The following is a 19,880-nucleotide window of genomic DNA, read 5'->3' as shown; positions in this document are numbered from 1 at the left end:
TAGCTCCACTGGAATTCCATCATCTCCACTAGCTTTGTTCGTAGTGATGCTTTCTAAGGCCCTCTTGACTTCACATTCCAAGATGTCTGGCTCTAGGTGAGTGATCACACCATTGTGATTATTTGGGTCTTGAAGATCTTTTTTGTACAGTTCTTCTGTGTGTTCTTGCCACCTCTTCTTAATATCTTCTGCTTCTGTTAGTTCCATACCATTCTGTCCTTTATCGAGCCCATCTTTGCATGAAATGTACCCTTGGTATCTCTAATTTTCTTGAAGAGATCTCTAGTCTTTCCCATTCTGTTGTTTTCCTCTATTTCTTTGCATTGATTGCTGAGGAAGGCTTTCTTATCTCTTCTTGCTATTCTCTGGAATTCTGCATTCAGACGCTTATCTTTCCTTTTCTTCTTTGCTTTTCATCTTTCTTCTTTTCACTACTATTTGTAGGGCCTCCCCAGACAGCCATTTTGCTTTTTTGCATTTCTTTTCCATGGGGATGGTCTTGATCCCTGTCTCCTGTACAATGTCACGAACCTCAGTCCATAATTCATCAGGCACTCTGTCTATCAGATCTAGGCCCTTAAATCTATTTCTCACTTCTACTGTATAATCATAAGAGATTTGATTTAGGTCATACCTGAATGGTCTAGTTGTTTTCCCTGCTTTCTTCAATTTAAGTCTGAATTTGGCAATAAGGAGTTCATGATCTGAGCCACAGTTAGCTCCTGGTCTTTTTTTTGTTGTTGACTGTATAGAGCTTCTCCATCTTTGGCTGCAAAGAATATAATCAATCTGATTTCGGGAGAATGTAAAACTGGGCTATGTCAAGTATTTTAATTTTAAAACAGTATAAAAACTTAATGCAGATTAGGCATTCATTTACAAAGTACCTGGTCATTTCTCTTACACTTAGGTTTTATTTTTTTTCTTTTAAATTTTATTTTGTTTGCTTTCAGAATTGCACTTTTTTAATATAAATTAATTTTAATTGGAGGTTAATTACTTTACAATATTGTATTGGTTTTGCCATACATCAACATGAATCTGCCACAGGTGTACACGTGTTCCCCATCCTGAACCCCCCTCCTACTTTCCTCCCCTACACTTAGGTTTTAGAGATTAAGAGACCACAAACAAACTAGTTCACTATCTTCTATATAATGGTTAGCTTTTTACAAGAAGAAAGGGCACTCATACAGATTTTTGCATGCCCATGTTCATGGTAGCATGATGTGCAACAGTCAAAAAGTAGAAGCCATCCAAGTTTTCATGCATGGATGAATGGACAAAATGTACAAGATACATATAATGGAATGTTATTTAGCCTTAAAAAGGAAGTAAATTCTAACACATGCGTGAATCATGAAAACATTATGCCAAATGAAATAAGCCAGTCATAAAAGACAAATATGGTATGCTTCCACTTATGTGAGGTACCTAGAAGAGTGAGAGTCATAGAGACAGAAAGTATTAGAATGATGGTTGTCAAGGGCTTGGGAAGCGGGAAATGGGGAGTTAGACTTTAGTGGGTACAGAGTTTCAGTTAGAGAAGATTAAAAAAGTTCTGGAGATGAATGGTGGATGGTTGCATCATCAGTGTGAATGTATCTAAGGCCATAGAACTATACACTTAAAATTAAAGTAGTAAATTTTATGCTATGTATATTTTACAATAAAAAAGAGTATAGCTGAGTAACATGAAGAAAGCTGAATAATATCTAGTCACAGATGAAAACAGTGAGTTACCAGACATCCTTTTTTTTTTTTTTTAAGGACACCTATACCTGACGAGTCGTTAATTTCACTATTTCTGGTTTTATTCTCTCCTTCTCTCTTATTCCTAACCTACTAAGTTTATTTGATTCCATTTATAAGTTTTATGATTTATAGATAGGTTTTAAGACTGAAAGACCAGACTCCAAGAATCACCAACTGTTATGTTCAAAAGAATTGTATTCTTCTTGGAGTCTAACCCACAATTTACATTCAGGCAAAGAACATTATTTCATTTCATATGATAGTATATTTTTGTAAAAAGCATTATTCTTTTATACAATATTAATCCAAGTCAATTTTCTTCTGACTAGTCTATTAAAATAATGTTCTAAACTTCATCTTAACTGCTAACTAGAATTTTTGAAGAATTATTGACCCACAATTTACAGGAACCTGCTTTCAAGTTCATTATTTTCACCAGGAAGCTGCAAAACATACATTCTCAGAAAATTTTATTTTATCTTATCTTAAATGTAGTAGTTAACAGCTTGCACTTTGCAGTCAGATAGCCTAGGTTTGAATCCTGTTTCTACCACTTACTAGATGTGTGATTGGGTACATTATTTAAATTCTCTAAATCTCAGTTTCCTTGTTTTTAAAACGTGGATATTAATACCTAAGAGTTGTTGTCAGCACCATGCATATAAAGCTCCTCTGCAGTATCTGACATGTAGTTGCTGCTAAGTCACTTCAGTTGTGTCCGACTCGGTGTGACCCCATAGACGGCAGCCCACCAGGCTCCCCTGTCCCTGGGATTCTCCAGGCAAGAACACTGTAGTGGGTTGCCATTTCCTTCTCCAATGCATGAAAGTGAAAAGTAAAAGGGAAGTCGCTCAGTCATGTCTGACTCTTCGCGACCCCATGGACCGCAGCCTACCAGGCTCCTCTGTCCATGGGATTTTCCAGGCAAGAGTACTGGAGTGGAGTGCCATTGCCTTCTCCACTGACATGTAGTAAGTTCTTAAAAAACAGGAGCTATGAATACCACTAATAACAACAGCATGTAGAAATGATAGGTGTCCTATGCCACTTTTAAAAATGACAACACAGTTTTGACTCCAATATGAATCCAGAAAATAGAACAACTGTGTATTTTGAGACTTGTTTTCTTTGTTCCTCTCTTCCAAATAACTTCATTCTTATTATCATATTAAGCAAGAAAAGAAATTAAGTCCAACAAAAATGAGAACACCAGGTACGTATGTGTGTATATACATACACAAACACACATCTCTCTCTAATGTGTAGTACATGATTTCAGCAAGTTGTACAGAAACATGGGGAAAAAGTTGAAAAGTAAACAGGAAGAGTAGACTGCATTTGTATATGTACAAATACAAGTGTAGGCAAATTTCTAAGTTCAACTATTTGAATGATTCATTCAGAATCATATTATCGTCAGAAAAAATATACTGTAATTCCTCTGGTAATTGCCCTAGGAGGCAGATCCACAAGTTTTACCAATGTACACAAGAGAATTTCATTTTTTTTAAGTAAAAACAAACTGCTACTACAGTTACTGTTACTAAGGATTTCTAAAGTATACAATATTTGATACTGGGATTTCTGCCACGGTTTCATTTTAAAGTACAAAGGTTTTGTATACTATCTACTTGGACACCCCAACTTTAAAGAAAAATGGAAATTTTATAACATACTTCTGTTTCTGAAAATGTGTTCCTTGGAGCACTAATGGCATAACATAAGAGGGTGGGAGGATAAAAGGGTTCTGAGAAATCCTGCAGTGAGCAAAGCTGTTTAAAGTTGTTTAACTAGTATTCCCAAAGTTTATTTGACCATATAATTCTTTTTTCAAGCAATACCAAGGAACCATTATTCCTTATAACAACTTATTTTAGGAAATGTATAATAAATTGTCTTTCATTAGCTATTTAAAAGGTAATTTTATGCACCTGTCCCAAAGATAGTCACTGGCAGAATTTGCTAAAGTCCCAAAATGAGTCCATGATATTTCATGTCAGGGAAGAAAATCTAACATGCCTAGATTTATACTTGTACTATCTTGTAGTTATTTCCAGAATGTGTGTTTTAACCCCTTTTCTGCCTGCTATTTATATATTATTTAATCAAATCCAAACACCCCACTTCTAATACCTGTGAAAATCTAAGTATCAATGTGACTCTCCAAGCCTTTTCCTTCCTTTCTGGGCTTTGGTGTAAGCTAAGACAACCCTGTAGCTATGAGCTACATCTTCAAATATAAGAATACTTAACTCAGTTACCAGCATTTTAATAACTGGTGATATGAGCTGCATTGATGCAATTCTATAGTAAAATAATGAAGCTTCTACAACATTAATCCTGAAGCAACACAGTGACTGATTATTATTGCTACTTCATTCCCCTGACATCTCCCTAACATTCCTATAAAGTATATAAAGTACTCTAAACACTGCTTTATCTACTGGAGATTGAGAAGCTTGCCCCAAGTTCCAAGAGTCAACAGGGACCAATTTCCTGTTGGACAGACATCGTGCATTTTACAACTATAGAAACTGCATCAGATAATCACCCTGAAATATGAACAAAAACAGGAAATTCCTTTACTAATAGCTTATTATTTAAGGAATTTTTTCTTTTGAAATAATTTTAGAACACAATTTGCTAGAAATCTAAACTTGAACCAAAAAAATCTGATGGCATGCTAGATAGCTTTTTTGTGAGTTCAGAAATTAAGAACAAAGTTTTAACAACTGTAATGAGGCATTCATTACTTTGTCCTCGTGTTGGATGAAACAAAATAAGTAAGCTACAGTTAACTCTGGGTAAAGTAAGAATGTGAATGATTATGCTGTCAGGCTGTTGCATCACTTTCTTCTTAGGTTCTCCCTTCAATTCCAGAAGTATATAAAAGTGTAACAGAATGGGTGAGGCGGCATAGACATCAACAATTTTTTAAAAGCCTAACAAAGAAGACACAATGACTGTTATTATGGAAATAACACATGTAAGTAATCCATGGATATTTGGTCATTGATTTTCAAGTTATACAAAATAAGCTGATCATTGAAAGGAAAAAAAAAACACTTAAAGACATTTATGGCAGAATACATGTAATCACAGTATTCTACATTATAATATATATCAATAACATTTTATCAGAGATATGGCAAATGGTCGAGGAGAAAAAAGTCTGACATGAAAGGAGTCAAGAATGTTGACAATTCAGGAAAGGAAAAGGAGTTAAGAATCAAGTTTAAGTTTCATAAGGTTTTTTTTTTTTTTTAATGTAGAAGTAGAGGTAACAAAAATTGGTCTTCACCTGGTAAGTGTGTACTCCCTGAGTCCTGAATGCAAATTCATGGCAGAAAAAGTACCTATGCATCCACGCAATCTTTTGTCTCGACCAATCTTCCATGTTACAAACAGTGGGCTGTAATGGAAGATAAAAATAGGGTAAATCAATCAATTCAATTCAAAGAAATATTTGTTGAATCTTTACTATACCAAGGTTAGGTGCCGGAAATACAAAGACTAGATGACAGGCCCTCAGGGGCTTAGCTGCATTTAGAAACAATTATAGCTACACTGTATTAAATGTATTCTTTATGTTGTTGGTGGTTTAGTCACTAAGTGTCTGGCTCTTTTGAGACTCCATGGACTGTAGCCCACCAGGCTCCTTGGCCCATGCGATTTCCCAGGCAAGAATACTAGAGTGGGTTGCCATTTCCTTCTTCAGGGAATATTCCTGACCCAGGTATTGAACCCACATCTCCTGCACTGCAGGTGGATTCTTTACCATCTGAGCCACCTCGGAAGCTCTATATGTTAGAAAGTCCAATAAGCGGCTTTAACAGATTATGTTAATCCTCATCAACAACTCTAGAGGCCTGATACTATTACTAACATTTCCAATTTTACAGATGAAGCAGTACCACAGTTAATACATCATGAAGTAGGAACTCAAACCTAGCCAGTCTTGACTACAGAGCCATTACTGCCTGCTAAGTCACTTCAGTTGTGTCCGACTCTGTGCGACCCCATAGACAGCAGCCCACCAGGCTCCTCCATCCCTGGGATTCTCCAGGCAAGAACACCAGAGTGGGTTGCCATTTCCTTCTCCAGTGCATGAAAGTGAAAAGTGAAAGTGAAGTCGCTCAGTCGTGTTCGACTCTTAGCGACCCCATGGACTGCAGCCCACCAGGCTCCTCCGTCCATGGGATTTTCCAGGCAAGAGTACTGGAGTGGGGTGCCATTGCCTTCTCCTGCCTAATTCCTCATTTTAAACTCAAGTCACTGATTGATTCCTAAGTCTAGTCTAGAAAATCCGGGTAAAAAGCAACAGATTCAATAAATACTTACTGAATGTACGGGGGTGGGGGGTGCAAAGCACTGGGAAAGGCGCTATTGGAGATACGTGCTATTGGAGATGGTGCTATTGTAGTTGCCTAAGACATAGTCTTTGCTCTCTGAGAGCCAGTATAGGAGGAAGGCTTGTTCACAGCTAACTAACACAAGGCAAAAGGAACTAAGTGCTAGAAGCCCTGTCCAAAATGCCACAGATTAAGCTACTGGGATAGAAGAAAATTTCATCAAGTGTGATCATCTTCAGCTTGGCCTAGAAGAATGAGTAGGGTTTGGAGAGGTGAATGTCAATAGCAAATATTAACAAAGTAATACTCTGAAACCAGAAAAGTTTATTTCAATTTTTAGATAAAATTACTGCCAATAAATAAAATCTTTCAAGCATCAAATATCAAAATGTCAATTAGAATGGCAACAAGAAAATAATTTAGTTGTTTGGATTGTTGTTTTAAGAAGGGTAATACAGTTTTTTTTTTGAGTTCACCGTCTGTAGACTTTATTTTTTATATATTCTTTTTAAAAATTCATTTATTTTTAACTGGAGGATAATTGCCTTACAATGGATTTCTGCCATATATCAACATGAGTTGATGTTATACCATAGGTATACCATAGGTATAACATGCAGTAGTACAATTTTAAATGAAATTTAATACAGTAGATGTTTGGATTCTGCAGCAAAGCACTCATAGCTTCAATCAGTGGTTAATTTTAAAAACAACTCTTTTATAAATAGAAGCAACTTTGTCAGGTTTTATAAAATAAATTAATTCATACATTTTAGAACATTTTGTAAAAAGATTAACACTCTATAGTTGGGGATGGCCCCTGTTAATAGAGTAGTCACAGAATTTGTATAACATAATATACTTCAGCTTTCTAAAAACTAAAATTTTATGGGATATAACAGATGTCATATATTTCTTATACAATTATGTATATTTTATATTAATATATTTATAATTTTATATTAATATACTGGAGAACACATTCTTTATTTAATGTACTCTCTAATCAGTCATCAGCAGTTGGGGGAAAAGATATCCTATTCAAACACTTCAGTCATCCACCTCAAACATTTAAATTATGCTGTGTTCCAACAAGTAACCACAATGGCAGAGAGATTCCCAAATAAATAATCCAAACTAGGGAGCAGTACTAAGAATTACCTTCTTCTAAGAGCCAAATGCCCAGAGGCATTGAAAAAGATGACTAAGTGTAAGGCCAAGTTTCGTCAGGTATTATTCACATGCTGGATGACCTATACTAAAGGTACTAAAATAAAAAGCAAAAGGTAAATTTTAGGGCTGGTTGTTTTTTTTTTTGGTTTGTTTTCTACATCATATGTACTATATTATAACTTGATACAGGGTTCTAATGCTCCAGCTGAAATCTTTCTCTAATTGCTCTTGATTACTAGTTGATCAGAACGATAAGTATTAGATGGGATCACTTTCTCACCAATTCTTCCATTACTTGTACAAATACTAATATCCTAAAATTCACACATATTGTCTTTAAAAATGAATTTCATCTCTTCATTTTTCACCTTCTAACTTGGGGTTAATGTCAGTAATCATTAAATGAAGAGTAAGATGTCAATTCTCTCCCATAACAATGCCTATACAAAAGATCTGTATGTAAGATCCCTTGGCAGATTCAGAACAAAGTGAATCATTCTGTACTATATATAACAATATGTCTTTAAAATTCTATGATGGCTTCTCAATAACACAGAACTAAGTTGTATATTCTCTTCCTCAGTGACTTAAGTGGGAAACCTAAAAGTAGGAATGAATTTATTTGCTATCAAAAACATGAAAGTCATTTAAAAGTACTTTTCCTTCAATCCTCTTATTTATCCCACTAAAATAGATAAGCATACCATTTTCACTGTAATCCTGTCTATTCAAGCAAATGTTAGAAATTATAGAGTAAATGAAAAAAGAACACCATTAAACTATATTATGAAATGTGTTGGAGGGTATTCAAGCACATAGTTGGAGAAATTATATACAGTTTCTTTGTTGTTGTTGTTGTTCAGTTGTGTCTGACTCTTTGCGACCCCACGAACTGCAGCATGCCAGGCTTCCCTATCCTTCACCATCTCCCAGAGTTTTCTCAAACTCATGTCAGTAATGCCATCTAACCATCTCATTCTCTGTCGTCCCCTTCTCCTCCTCTCTTCAATCTTTCCCAACATCAGGGTCTTTTCCAATGAGGTGGCTCTTCGCATCAGGTGGCCAAAGTATTGGAGCTTCATCATCCATCCTTCCAATGAATATTCAGGACTGATTTCCCTTAGGATTGACTGGTTGATCTCTTTGCAGTCCAAGGGACTCTCAAGAGTCTTCTCCAACACCACAGCTCAAAAGCGTCAATTCTTCGGCACTCAGCCTTCTTTATGGGCCAACTCGCACAGTTTCTTATTAGGCTATGCTATGACTGATGAAGGAATGATTCACTCAGAGGGTAGAGTGCTAGAGGATAAACTGCATTTTGCCAGGCTCTCCTGGCCTGGGAGAACAGGTGCTCCATAATAAGCAAGGGCATGGAGAAGTAAAAGCACACAACACTTTCAGAGACCAAGAAGTAGTCTGACAATCCTGATAACTCATTATGGTCTCTTCCATATTTAACACTTTATGAATTTTAGGCACTGTTGAGTATATGTTCTCAAGAGCCCTCATAGAGGTAGAGCAGATGCAGAATCGCCTGTACTCTCCCTGTTGCTTACCTGCCCCAGGCAACATCCTCTTTGGTGGGGGTGGTATTGCAGGGAAGTATCTGTGTCAAAGATGGGAGGGACTGCTACTTGACAACCCCACTGTATTTAGGACAGAAGCCTGAAGATGGAAGAAACCAGACCTTTAGTAGGCAGAATGAAACTACTCCTTCGAAATCTGGGACTCAAATTTCTCACTTGCAAATGCTCATCCAAAGTCTTTTATATAGAACATGTTATGTGGAAATTAAAAAAACCCCAAACATCTAAAAGCAATATTTATTTAATGGGGAAAATAACTTGGGAAGTTAAGCATTTTAAAGTAGACTGAAACAGAATAAACACGATGGAGCACAAGAGATTGTATCTTGTATATCTACAACTACTTTGTACAGGGCAATGGCTATGGGAACATTCAATACATATCGTCTAAAACTAGCAACAAAAGTTTTTCTTTTCCTAACACACAGAGGGAAGAAATAGGCAATTTCATTCTTAAATGTGTTATTAAAACATATGAGTTCCCAAAAGGATATAAAACATCAACATAATCAGAGACAGATCAAAGCAGAAAAAGGGACTTGAGCCTGTTGAGAGGAGCTGCTTACTCAATGACAGGGAAATTAAAAAACAAACAAACAAACCAGTTCATAGTCATAGTAAGACAAAGAGTGAATGTTTTTTGAAAATACTTTCACTATATAGTTTTAAATACTTTCACTATATGGTTTGAGGCCACCAACATACATTGGGGAAAAAAAAAGCTACAAACCAGAAAGGGGTTCAAAATGAAATGAAATATTAATGGAAATATTTATTTGAAAGTAACCAGACATAGCTTTTCAAGGAATTTTGCCACTCCTGAACAGTTTGTGCCACTATGTTCTGAGAAATGTTTGGGGGAAAGTAAATGCTCTCCATTTTTCCAAGTCTGTAGAGGAAGTGGAAGTAACTACCTAATCTAGGTAAATCCTCCCTGCCAACTGACAGACAGTACTATCAGGTCAATAGTAGCTCTTAGGGGAAATGCAGTTGCATGGAATCAGCAAAAGTCCAGAACAGCAATGTAAATCTGAGCAGGATACTCCCAAGTTGCATGCCACTTCCTATGCCTCTTTTCTAATACTATTCTATTGATGTAGATCAGGATAGATTAGAAATATGTTTGTAGGAGAGGGGTACAACCATGAAAAAGGCATATTTACTTAATATATTTACCGTAATATCTCCTCTGCCATACCAAGGCAAAAACAAAGGTTAAAAATATCTTTGGACATTAGCAAGCCCCTACTCTGGCAATTTACTCTTTAGAATGAGATTTGTAGGTGGTAACATTAATAATACAATGTCAATCCCTATCAATATATTAATGACTGCTACAGGGGTCTTCAACAGGTTATTATAGGTAGGTATAGGAAAAGAGAGAAGTTCCTCTAGCTTGGTTCTTCTGCCATTAAACAATGATTGTTTTTCAACTGAACTCAGGCTCCTCACCAACTCAGTCCATTGTATTACTCATAACATCCAACTCAACATTGTAATTCCGCAGTACCTAGAAGCTCAGAGAACCACAGAAATGGCAGTATTCCTTCCACAAGCAGATTAAAACCTTTCATATTCTATTTCAACCCAAAGCTATATATTTCATTTCCAAACTGTATAAACAACAGATTCAATTTGTTAAAATGTACTCAATTATCATTAAATCTCATATTAGTCTGCTCAAGTCACCATAACAAAATAACATAAACTGAGTGGTTTAAACAACAGAAATTAATTTTCTCAAATTCTAGAGGATAGGAAGTCCAAGATAAAGGTTCCTGTAGGGTTGTTTCTGAGAGCTCTCTTCCTGGCTTGTAGATGGCTGCTTAGTCTTTGCATGGCCTTTCCTCTGAACTTCAAAATGAGAATGAGTATCCACGTGAGCTCTTTAGTATCTCTTGAAAGGACACTAATCCTATTTTATCATGGCCCCATCCTTATGACCTCATTTAACCTTAATTATCTCGTTATAGGCTCTAACTCCAAATACAGTCCTGGGGGGCTAGGGTTTCAACTATATGTTTCAAATGTAGTCTTAGGGGGTTAGGGTTTCAACATATGGATTTTGTGGGGACACATAGCAAATCACTAACAAAAATGTTAGCACATATTTCAAAGTTTATGTAATAAGTTATCTAAGGTTATTAGGTGAAAGAGCTTTTAAGAGATTATCTATTCCCTCTTCATTTTACAGGTGAAAAGCAAAAAGCTCTCTAGGTATAATGTACGGTCAACTAGTTAGTGTTAGAACCTGGCTACTTCTGCAGATTTTCTTACTACTGATTTAAAATTTTAATTAAATTTAGAATTGTGAGTAGCAAGCCTAGATGTCTTCTAAAATACCAGAGAACAGGAAAACCCCAAAACTACTACACAGTACCACATAGGTGAACATAAGCACAAATCTCCTTTTCTCCCTCTCCTCTCAGAAGGAACAAGAGAAATTAGTTGAGAAGATACCGGGACAAACTGGAAATGTTGGATCAGCCTAGAAACACTGGACCCAATTTGCAAGCTTCTATACTATTCCCATTAGGAGCCATAGCAAAATCTGTCATTTTACCTTTGATAGTCTACCAACACCCTTTCTCACTCCCTTGAAACCTTCATTATCTCCTACTGCCTAGCCAGCTTTCATTAAACTCAAAACTCAGGTGTTCTAATATCTACAAATTTCCACCAAATCAAAATTCCCATATACCACTGGTTAACAACTGTTTAGTTAGGTACTAATCTGATTATTTAAGTAATTTGTACTACTTAATGAGACTTCTGAATGAATGAATCATTAATTAGTGAATGAAGCTTAACTCTTTCAGATAATTTGAAATTCAAATTGATAGGACTCCCTGAAGGAAGAGAAATAGGAGGAGGTACACGGTTGAGGGACAGAGAGAGAAGGTAAGATTCTACAGCATTTATACTTTCTCATCCACAACAATCCTTTACTGCAGATAAGGAAAATACACTAAACCACCATTACAGCCTTATACCACACTCCTCCCTCCAGGATACTTCCTGTATCCCACAGGGCTCAGGAAAATAAGGGGATACTGCTTAAACAGACAGCATGGGATAGTATAGAAGGCCCTCAAACCCTGAAAGTGGGAATCAGTAATGGCCAATATTTCACTACTTTTCTCTGCCTGGTATTCCCAGAAATTCTATCATAGCAGCATTATATTCATAATGCTCATTTAACTGGCAAATGTCAGAGGAGAGGCAGTCTAAAGACTTACAGATGATTGGGAAGGTTGAGTATGTGTGTGTGTCTTACAAATCAAGGGTAATCACCACCAACACACAATCAGGCAAATCACAAGCATACTTTAAAGGATTAGCTTGATTCTGCCATTTTTTGAACTGAAAGAACCATTTTTTACTTTTAGCAAGACCAAATCAACAATTTTCAGGAAACTAAAAAAACTCAGTTTCAGGCTTAATAAATTGAGATAGTCTTATTATTATTTTCATTTTTAAAGTCCCAAATTAGGTGAGAATGCTATCTGCATTGGAAAACAATACTACATTTGCACATATTCTCTCTTATTAGTTTACAATGCAGTGGGAACTAAATGTAATATATGGTAGCATTTGAAGGAAGAAAATAGCTTCTATTTTTTCTCATAACAGGAACAAACCATAAATCTTTACTATCTGAAAATCTAACTCATAAATTTTAAATGACAAATTGCTATAGATTATAAAAATAAAATAATTTCTATTTGGAATTCCTATTCTGAAACGATTTGTTCAAAGAGCTTAAGGTTTGAGACTCAGCCTTAACTATGAAAAGAATTAATTATTTTAATATAAAACAGACCAGGTCAAAAAAATGACCTACTGAAGTCCGAAGATTTCTAAACTCAATATAAGGAAAACTGAGAACCAGAACTAGATTCAGGGGTTTTAGAATGAATATTGATTGATATAGTAAACTTTTTAAAATGCCATTAAAAACTTCTATGGAACTATGTTTTGATACTTCCATTTGTCTATTTGTATGTCAGATGCTCAGCCGGATGCTCAGGGAATTCATTAACACTTAAAACAATGGAAACAACTACGGTTTTTTTGTTGTTGTTGCGGTTTAGGTCTGTCCCTACATCTTACCTCCCCAGCTAATGACCTATGTTCTGCAATCCTGTCATAGGAAATAAATATGCTGACTGATTTAAACACTAGTATAAAAAAAGCTGGAAAGTTTTTCAGCTTCTTCATTCTAGATTTTTATCTTATTTCCCATTCCAAGGAGGTCTCATGTAATGTACGAGCTTAGTAAGTGTGCTCAGTCCTGTCCAACTCTTTGCGACCCCAAGGACTGTAGCCCGCCAGGCTCCTCTGTCCATGGAATTTTCCAGGCAAGAATACTGGGCTGGGTTGCCATTTACTCCTCCAGAGGATCTTCCCAACCCAGGGATTGAACCTGCATCTCCTGAATCTCCTGCATCGACAGGCAAATTCTTTACCACTAAGCCACCTGGGAAGCCCAGCTTAGTAAGTAAGACCAGCAATAAAACTATGATGTATTTCTTTTTCACGTTTTCTGAGTTTAGAAAGGTAACTGTTTATTTTAAGGTCCTTGTATTGGATTACTTGCTCCTTTGGGAGAAAGGAGCTAGATAGACTCAGATTTATGGCAGGAATTCGGCGAGCCTTTCTCACTTTAGGAGGAAGAAGAAAGGCAGGATTTAGGGACAAAGTACTCAACTGAGACCATATTTTGTATCAGAGCAGCTTATGCTGCCTTTGCTTTCTTTCTTTCCCCTTCTCTTTAACTTTCAAAAAATACTTCAACCTCTTAAGAACCTCTATCATGAAATATCCAAGGGATTATGGTTTTTGACATGGAATTGACATTCTCACTTCTAAAGTGCTTCTTTTTTAAAAATCAACTTTATTAAAGTATATTTTGCTAATAATAAAATCAGCCTTTTTAAGTGTTAAAATTCAAAGAATTTTGACAAATGTATATATACAGGTAACTTAAACCACAATTAAGGTATAGAACATTTCCATCGCCCCAAAGAGTTCCTCTGTGTCTCTTTGCAATCAATCCCTTCCCTATACTCTTGGACCTTGGCAAATACTGACCTGCTTTTGGGCACTACAGCTTTACCTTTTCTAGAATTTCAAGTAAATGGGATCATTTAGTATACAGTCTTTCATGTGCAGCTTCTTTCACTTAGAACAATGCATTTGATGTTCACTCATGTTGTTTGGCCCTTTTAAAATAATATTCCACTGAGTGGTTTTGTTTATCTACTCACTCGCTGATGGATATCTGGGTTGCTTCCAGTTTAGGGCTATTATAAATAAAGCTGCTATGATAATACTTGGATTTACGTTTTTGTGTGAACATAACTTTTCATTCCTTTCAGGTAACTACCTACAAAGATAACAGCTGAGCATGAGTAGGTATATGCTTAACTCTGTAAGAAACTGCCAGACTATTTCCAATTGGCTGTACCAATTTCCAGTGGCTGTACCAGTTACTTTCCTACCGGTTTTGCATAAGTGTGCAGTGACTCCATAGCCTCACCAATACTTGGTATTGTCTTAAAAAAATAATTTAAGTTAATGTGTAAGAATATCTCACTGTGGTTTTAATTTGCAGCTGATAACTAAGGATACTGAGCAGCTCTTTAAGTGTTTAATATTCATTCACGTATCCTCTCTTGGAAGGTGCTTGTTCAACTCATTTGCTCATTTTTAAATGGATTGTTTTTCTTCTTTTTATTGAGTTTCAGGCTTTAAAAATATATTCTGAAAACCAATCTGTATCACATATATGTATTGCAAATACAATTTTCTAGTCAGTGGTTTGCCTTTTCATTTTCTTAATAGTATCTTTTGAAGAGTATATGTTCTTAATCTTAATGAAATTTATCAATTTTTCTCTTCTGGTTTATATTTTTGTGTTCAATAAAAGAACTCTTTATCCAAAAGTTATGATGATTTTCTCCTATTCTCTTCCAGGGGTTTTATAATTTTAGATTCTACATTTAGGTTTATAGTTCATTATGAGTTACTTTTGTATATATTGTAAGGTGAATATTGAATATTTTTTAATTTTGGTGATGGATTTTTGTGTCTATGTACATAAAAAACATTGGTCTGTGATTTTTTCTTCTAATATCTGTTGGTTTTTGGCACCATGGCAATGCCAGCCTCACAGAATGAGTTGGCAAGAATTTTATCCTCTCTTTCCTACAAGTTTGATTTATTTGTTCCTTAAATCTTTGATTACATTCACCATTAAAGTTACTGGAGCCTAGATTTTAATTATGAGATGATTTTAAATTACAATTTTAATTTCTTGAATAGATTTAAAGCTGTTCAGAGTTTTCAAGTTCTTTTTGAGTCAGTTTTGGTAATCTATGTCTTTCATGGAATTCTTCCATTTCATCTAAACTGTAGAATTTACTGGCATAAAATTATTCTTAATGTTCCTTTATTACCTTTTTAATGTCTCTAGGATCTGTAGTGATATCCATTCTATCTTTCCTGATATTGGTAATTTGCATTAATTTATATCTTTCTCTCTTTTTGTATCAATCTAGCTATCAGCTTATCAATTTTATTGATCTTTTTCAAAGAGCTGGCTATTGGTTTCACTGATTTTTCTCTATGTTGGTTTTCTATTGTATTGATTTCTACTCTAACATTTTATTCCTCTTACTTGGGGTTTAATTGCTCTTCATTTTTTTGCTTCTTAGGTCAGAATCTTAGATTATTGATTTTTAGATCTTCCTTAAGACTATACATTTCCCTCTAAGCACTGTTGCATCCTACAAGTTTTAATATGTTGTGTTTTCATTACCATTCTGTTCAAATATTTTCTAATTTCCCCATAACTTCTTCTTTGACTCTGATTTATTTAGAGGTATACTACGTAATTTCCTAATATTTGAGAATTTTCCAGATAGCTTTCTGTTACTGATTTCTAATCTAATTCCATTTTGATCAGAGAACATACTTTGTATTATTTCAATTATTATAAAATATTGAGATTTGTTTTATGGCCCAGAATGTGGTCTTAGTGAATGTACCACGTGACTCTGTAAATAAGATATATTTTGGTAGTGTTAGGTCTGGTGTTTTATAAATACCAGTTAGGTAAAGTTGGTTGGTAGTACTGGTCAGATTTTCTATCCCCTCACTGACTTTTCTATTTATTCTATCAGTTACTGAGTTAAGAGTGTTGAAATATCCAACTCTAACTGTGGTTTTGTCTATTTATCCATTCAGCTGCATCTATTTTGATTTTGTCCATGTATTTTGAGGCTCTGTTAAGAGCATACCCTTTTAGGATTGTTGCTTTCTTAATGAATTGAACACTTCATCATTATGAAATGTGCCCCCATCCTGAAGTATAATCTCATATTAACACAGATACTCCAGCTTTCTTATGATTAGTGCTTGCATGATATATTTCTTTTTATTTAGAACCTATCTGTGTCTTTATTCTTGAAGTGAGTTTCTTACAGGCAATAGTACCTAGTTGGGTCTTAGATTTTTATGGTTTTTTAATTGGAAAACTACTTATATTTAATGTAGCCTTAATATTGTTGTATTCTTTATATTTGATATTTGTTCTGTTTCCCATCCTTTCTCTGCTCCTCTTTTTCTGTTTTCTTTTGGATTAAATGAGTATAGTTTAATATTCATTTTTATTGCCATTATTAACTTATTACACTTTTTTGTTGGTCATTCCACGTTGCAAATTATGCATCTTTAATTTATCGTTATCAATCTTCAAGTAATATGACATCACTATACATATAAGAACCTGAGCGGTATACTTCCATTTCATTCCTTCCATTCCTTGGGACTCCTGTCACACCTTTTACATCTATATACATTATAAATACACATTATAATGTGTAAATAGATTATTAATTTTGTCTTAATCAGTTAACTTAAAAAAATTTTTTTTAATGAACAAAAGTCTTTCATATTCATCCCCCACTTACCATACTTATCTGGAACTCTTCATTACCTCTAGAGATTCAGGTATCCATCTGGTGTCATTTTCCTTCAGCCTGAAGAAATTTTTAATATTTCAGGTCTGCTGGTGACAATTTTTTGTCTGAAAAAATATATTTCTCCTTCATTTATTTTGGCTTTCATTTTTAAAAAGATTTTCACTGGAGACAGGATTTGAGGTTGACAGTACTTTTTTTCTTTAGCACTTTAAAGATGTCATGCCATTTGTCTTCTCACTTGCACTGTTTCTGATGAGATATGAATGATTTCTTAGCTTTGTTCTTCCATATGTATTGTTTCTTTCCACCCCCTCCAGCTTCTTTTTTCAATGCTCCCTCTATTCACTGGTTTTCAGCAATTTGATTATCTTAGAGTGGTTTTCTTTGGGGTTATCTTACTTTTTTAGGGTTTATTGAGCTTTTTGGATTTGTTAATTTATATTTTCCATTATAACTGGAATTTTTGTCATTATTTTTTCAACTATTTTTCTGCCTATTCCTGTCTCTCCTTTCCTTCTGGGACTCCAGTTACATGCATGTTAGTCTGATTGATATTGTCCCACAGTATCAACCACTGAGGCTTTCTCTTTCTTCAGTTTTTTTACATTCTCTGTTTCAGATTGGATACTTTTGTTGTTTTGTCTTCAAATGCATTAATCCTTTCTTTTGCAATTTAATCTATTAATCTCATCCAGTAAATTTGTCACTTTATATACTGTACTTTTTGGTTCCAGGAGCTCTATTTGCTTCTGTGTTAAATTTCTTTCCTCATTCCATCGATGTTTATCTTTCAATTGTTCAGCACAAGTTGCTTTGAAGTCCTTGTCTGCTAATTCTGTAACTGTTATTTCTCATTCAGTTTCTACTGACTTGACTTCTTCTTGCTTATGGGTCACATTTTAGTGCTTCTTGGAATGTCAAGTAATTTTCTGGATATCAGCTATTATAGTCATTGAATTTTTGAGTGCTTTTATTTCTGAGCCACCAGGGAAGCCCTTTATTTTAATGTCTTCCTTTAAAGATTATTGAAGCTTGTTCTGTTGTGCATCTAAATGTTTTGTGAATAGTTTTTCAAGGCTTGATTTTTAAGTTTTGTTACTTTGGGTTCAAAGTATGTTTTATTCTACGACTACATTAACGCTACTACTAAGGAATAACTCTTACGTGCTCTCTATTGAATGTTTTGGGTGTTCAACAAGGTCTCTCAATTCTTGCTGTGGGAACTGAAATCTTTCTCAGTCCTGTATGAGCTCTGGTAAATTTTCAGCTCATAGCTTCTGAGAAATAGTTTTTTATCCAGCACCATGATGTTTCTCTCAATACATTCACAGATTCATAATTCAGCCAAAGATAAAGGGGACATTTATGCAGATTTCTGGAGTTACTTCTCTGACTAGCCCTCCCTCCCTTTCAGTACTCTGCTCCACAAATTCCTGTCACCTAGGTAGACCTCCCTGAATTCCTAATTCAGTCTCATCAATTCAACAAGACTGCAGGTTCTGATTGAGCTCCCTCTCACAATGCTATGGTCCAGAAACTACCTACAGACAGAAAGCCAGTGTGACTGCAGGACTCATTTTCTTTGTTCCGTTTTTCTCAGGGATCACAGTCCTGTGCTACCTGTTGCCCAATCTCTGAAAACACTGTTTTACATATTTTTGTCCAGTTTCAAGTAGTTTATGGGGTATATGAGGCAGAAGGGAACATGTTTTATACCAGTTACTCCTTCGTGGACCACAGTGGAAGTCTCAAAGCCTTTTAACACTGAGTCACTTAAGGGTCCAACTCTGTGGTAGGTTTCACATACTAAATGTGGAAAAAGCCTTCCACAAATAGTAGACGACCACAGTAAGCAGGAAAATGGTTCAGGAAGCAGAAAGCAAAGGGACACATCTCTTCAGCTTTGACAGCTGGTGCACTTTTAGAAGAATATGAAGTGACTCAACCAATTTCAGAGGCAATGCAGTACTCAGAACCAAAAGGTTAGAGATGTCACTCTTAAAAATATCAAATCAAGAACACTAAAATCCAAAGTAATGAAATAAAAAAAATCAAAGCAGTCAAGTATAAACTGAACTTGACAAAAGTGTCAGTTACCAGTCACTCTGATATTTCCTTCTTTAAGCCCATGCCAAAAATAGCTCTCTCCTCTTATTCTTTCATACAAGTTAAAACAACAACAAAAAATGCAATCTAGACAACCTTATTTACAACACTTAAAAAAATCTTGAGGAAGTCATCAATAATTATGAATGATGTCTGATGTATGTACGTTTTGATATTACTATTTTTAAAGGGTTGTTTTTTCAGCTATGATGACTAAACAATCTCAGGGCTCAGTTATTTACCTCACTACAAGATAAAACTGAGGTTATCAGTCTTGGCATAAATCTTGCAATCACAATGCCAAATCTATAGAAGGGCAGTCGCTTAAACACAGGAACTCCACATTAAGGAAATCAGATACGCAAAAAATCTCTTATGATGGAAGAAACCAGAAAAAAATTCTGCGATATGTGCCATTAAATTATCATATCCAAAATTACTTTTAAAAATTTCCCACCAACACATCAGGCAACACCATGAAAGTTCAATGTTCAAAAAGTAAACTGAACCACTAACGTGGGAGGCACAGAACAACGTAAGTTTCCAAAGAAAAATTAAGATAGAGGGAAGTAAGCCAGAGAAAAAAGCAAAATCCCTGAATGACACTGACTGAGAAACCGAGGTAACGAGGTAGTGAAGTGAGAAGGAAAATTGCCTACCTTCTTGCTGTACACTTCTCTTTAGGCAGTCCTATATAACTGCCTACTTCAAAGTCTATAACTTTATAAACAAATGAAACAGAAGCTAAACAAAGGGACCAAACTCCCTGGGAAGATAAGAAAGAACACAGCAGCCCTACCAACAGGCACCAGTACAACAACTTCCTCTGTATATTTAAAGGTTCAGGTTTAAAAAGCCTCCAGCTGAACTGCTAGGTACACAGCCGACCACAAACTAGCTAATGGTGGTGTATAGGGTCT

The 19,880-nt window shown here is 35.3% G+C and overlaps 2 protein-coding genes across 5 annotated transcripts in view; one reads left to right on the top strand and one right to left on the bottom strand.

Moving 5' to 3' along the window:
* TMEM164 (transmembrane protein 164) overlaps window positions 1-19,880 on the top strand; it is a 386,200-nt gene that overhangs the window by 249,692 nt on the left and 116,628 nt on the right. The gene's annotated exons all lie outside the window — the stretch shown is intronic.
* Window positions 1-19,880, bottom strand: part of AMMECR1 (AMMECR nuclear protein 1) — a 115,296-nt gene that overhangs the window by 52,768 nt on the left and 42,648 nt on the right. For 3 of the 4 annotated variants that reach the window (XR_011446226.1, XM_070290924.1, XM_070290925.1), the window contains exon 2: window positions 5,057-5,167. The exons of the other annotated variant lie outside the window; for it this stretch is intronic. Coding sequence is in view for 2 of the 3 variants with exons in the window: in XM_070290924.1 (XP_070147025.1) it covers window positions 5,057-5,167 (111 nt within the window). In the remaining variant the exon portion in view is untranslated. The remainder of the gene's footprint in view (window positions 1-5,056; window positions 5,168-19,880) is intronic. 4 annotated transcript variants of the gene reach the window in all.

The sequence above is a fragment of the Ovis canadensis genome, chromosome X (genome assembly GCF_042477335.2).
Source record: "Ovis canadensis isolate MfBH-ARS-UI-01 breed Bighorn chromosome X, ARS-UI_OviCan_v2, whole genome shotgun sequence".
NCBI classification, from domain to species: Eukaryota; Metazoa; Chordata; class Mammalia; order Artiodactyla; family Bovidae; genus Ovis; species Ovis canadensis.
This window is presented reverse-complemented; position numbering and strand designations above follow the sequence as displayed.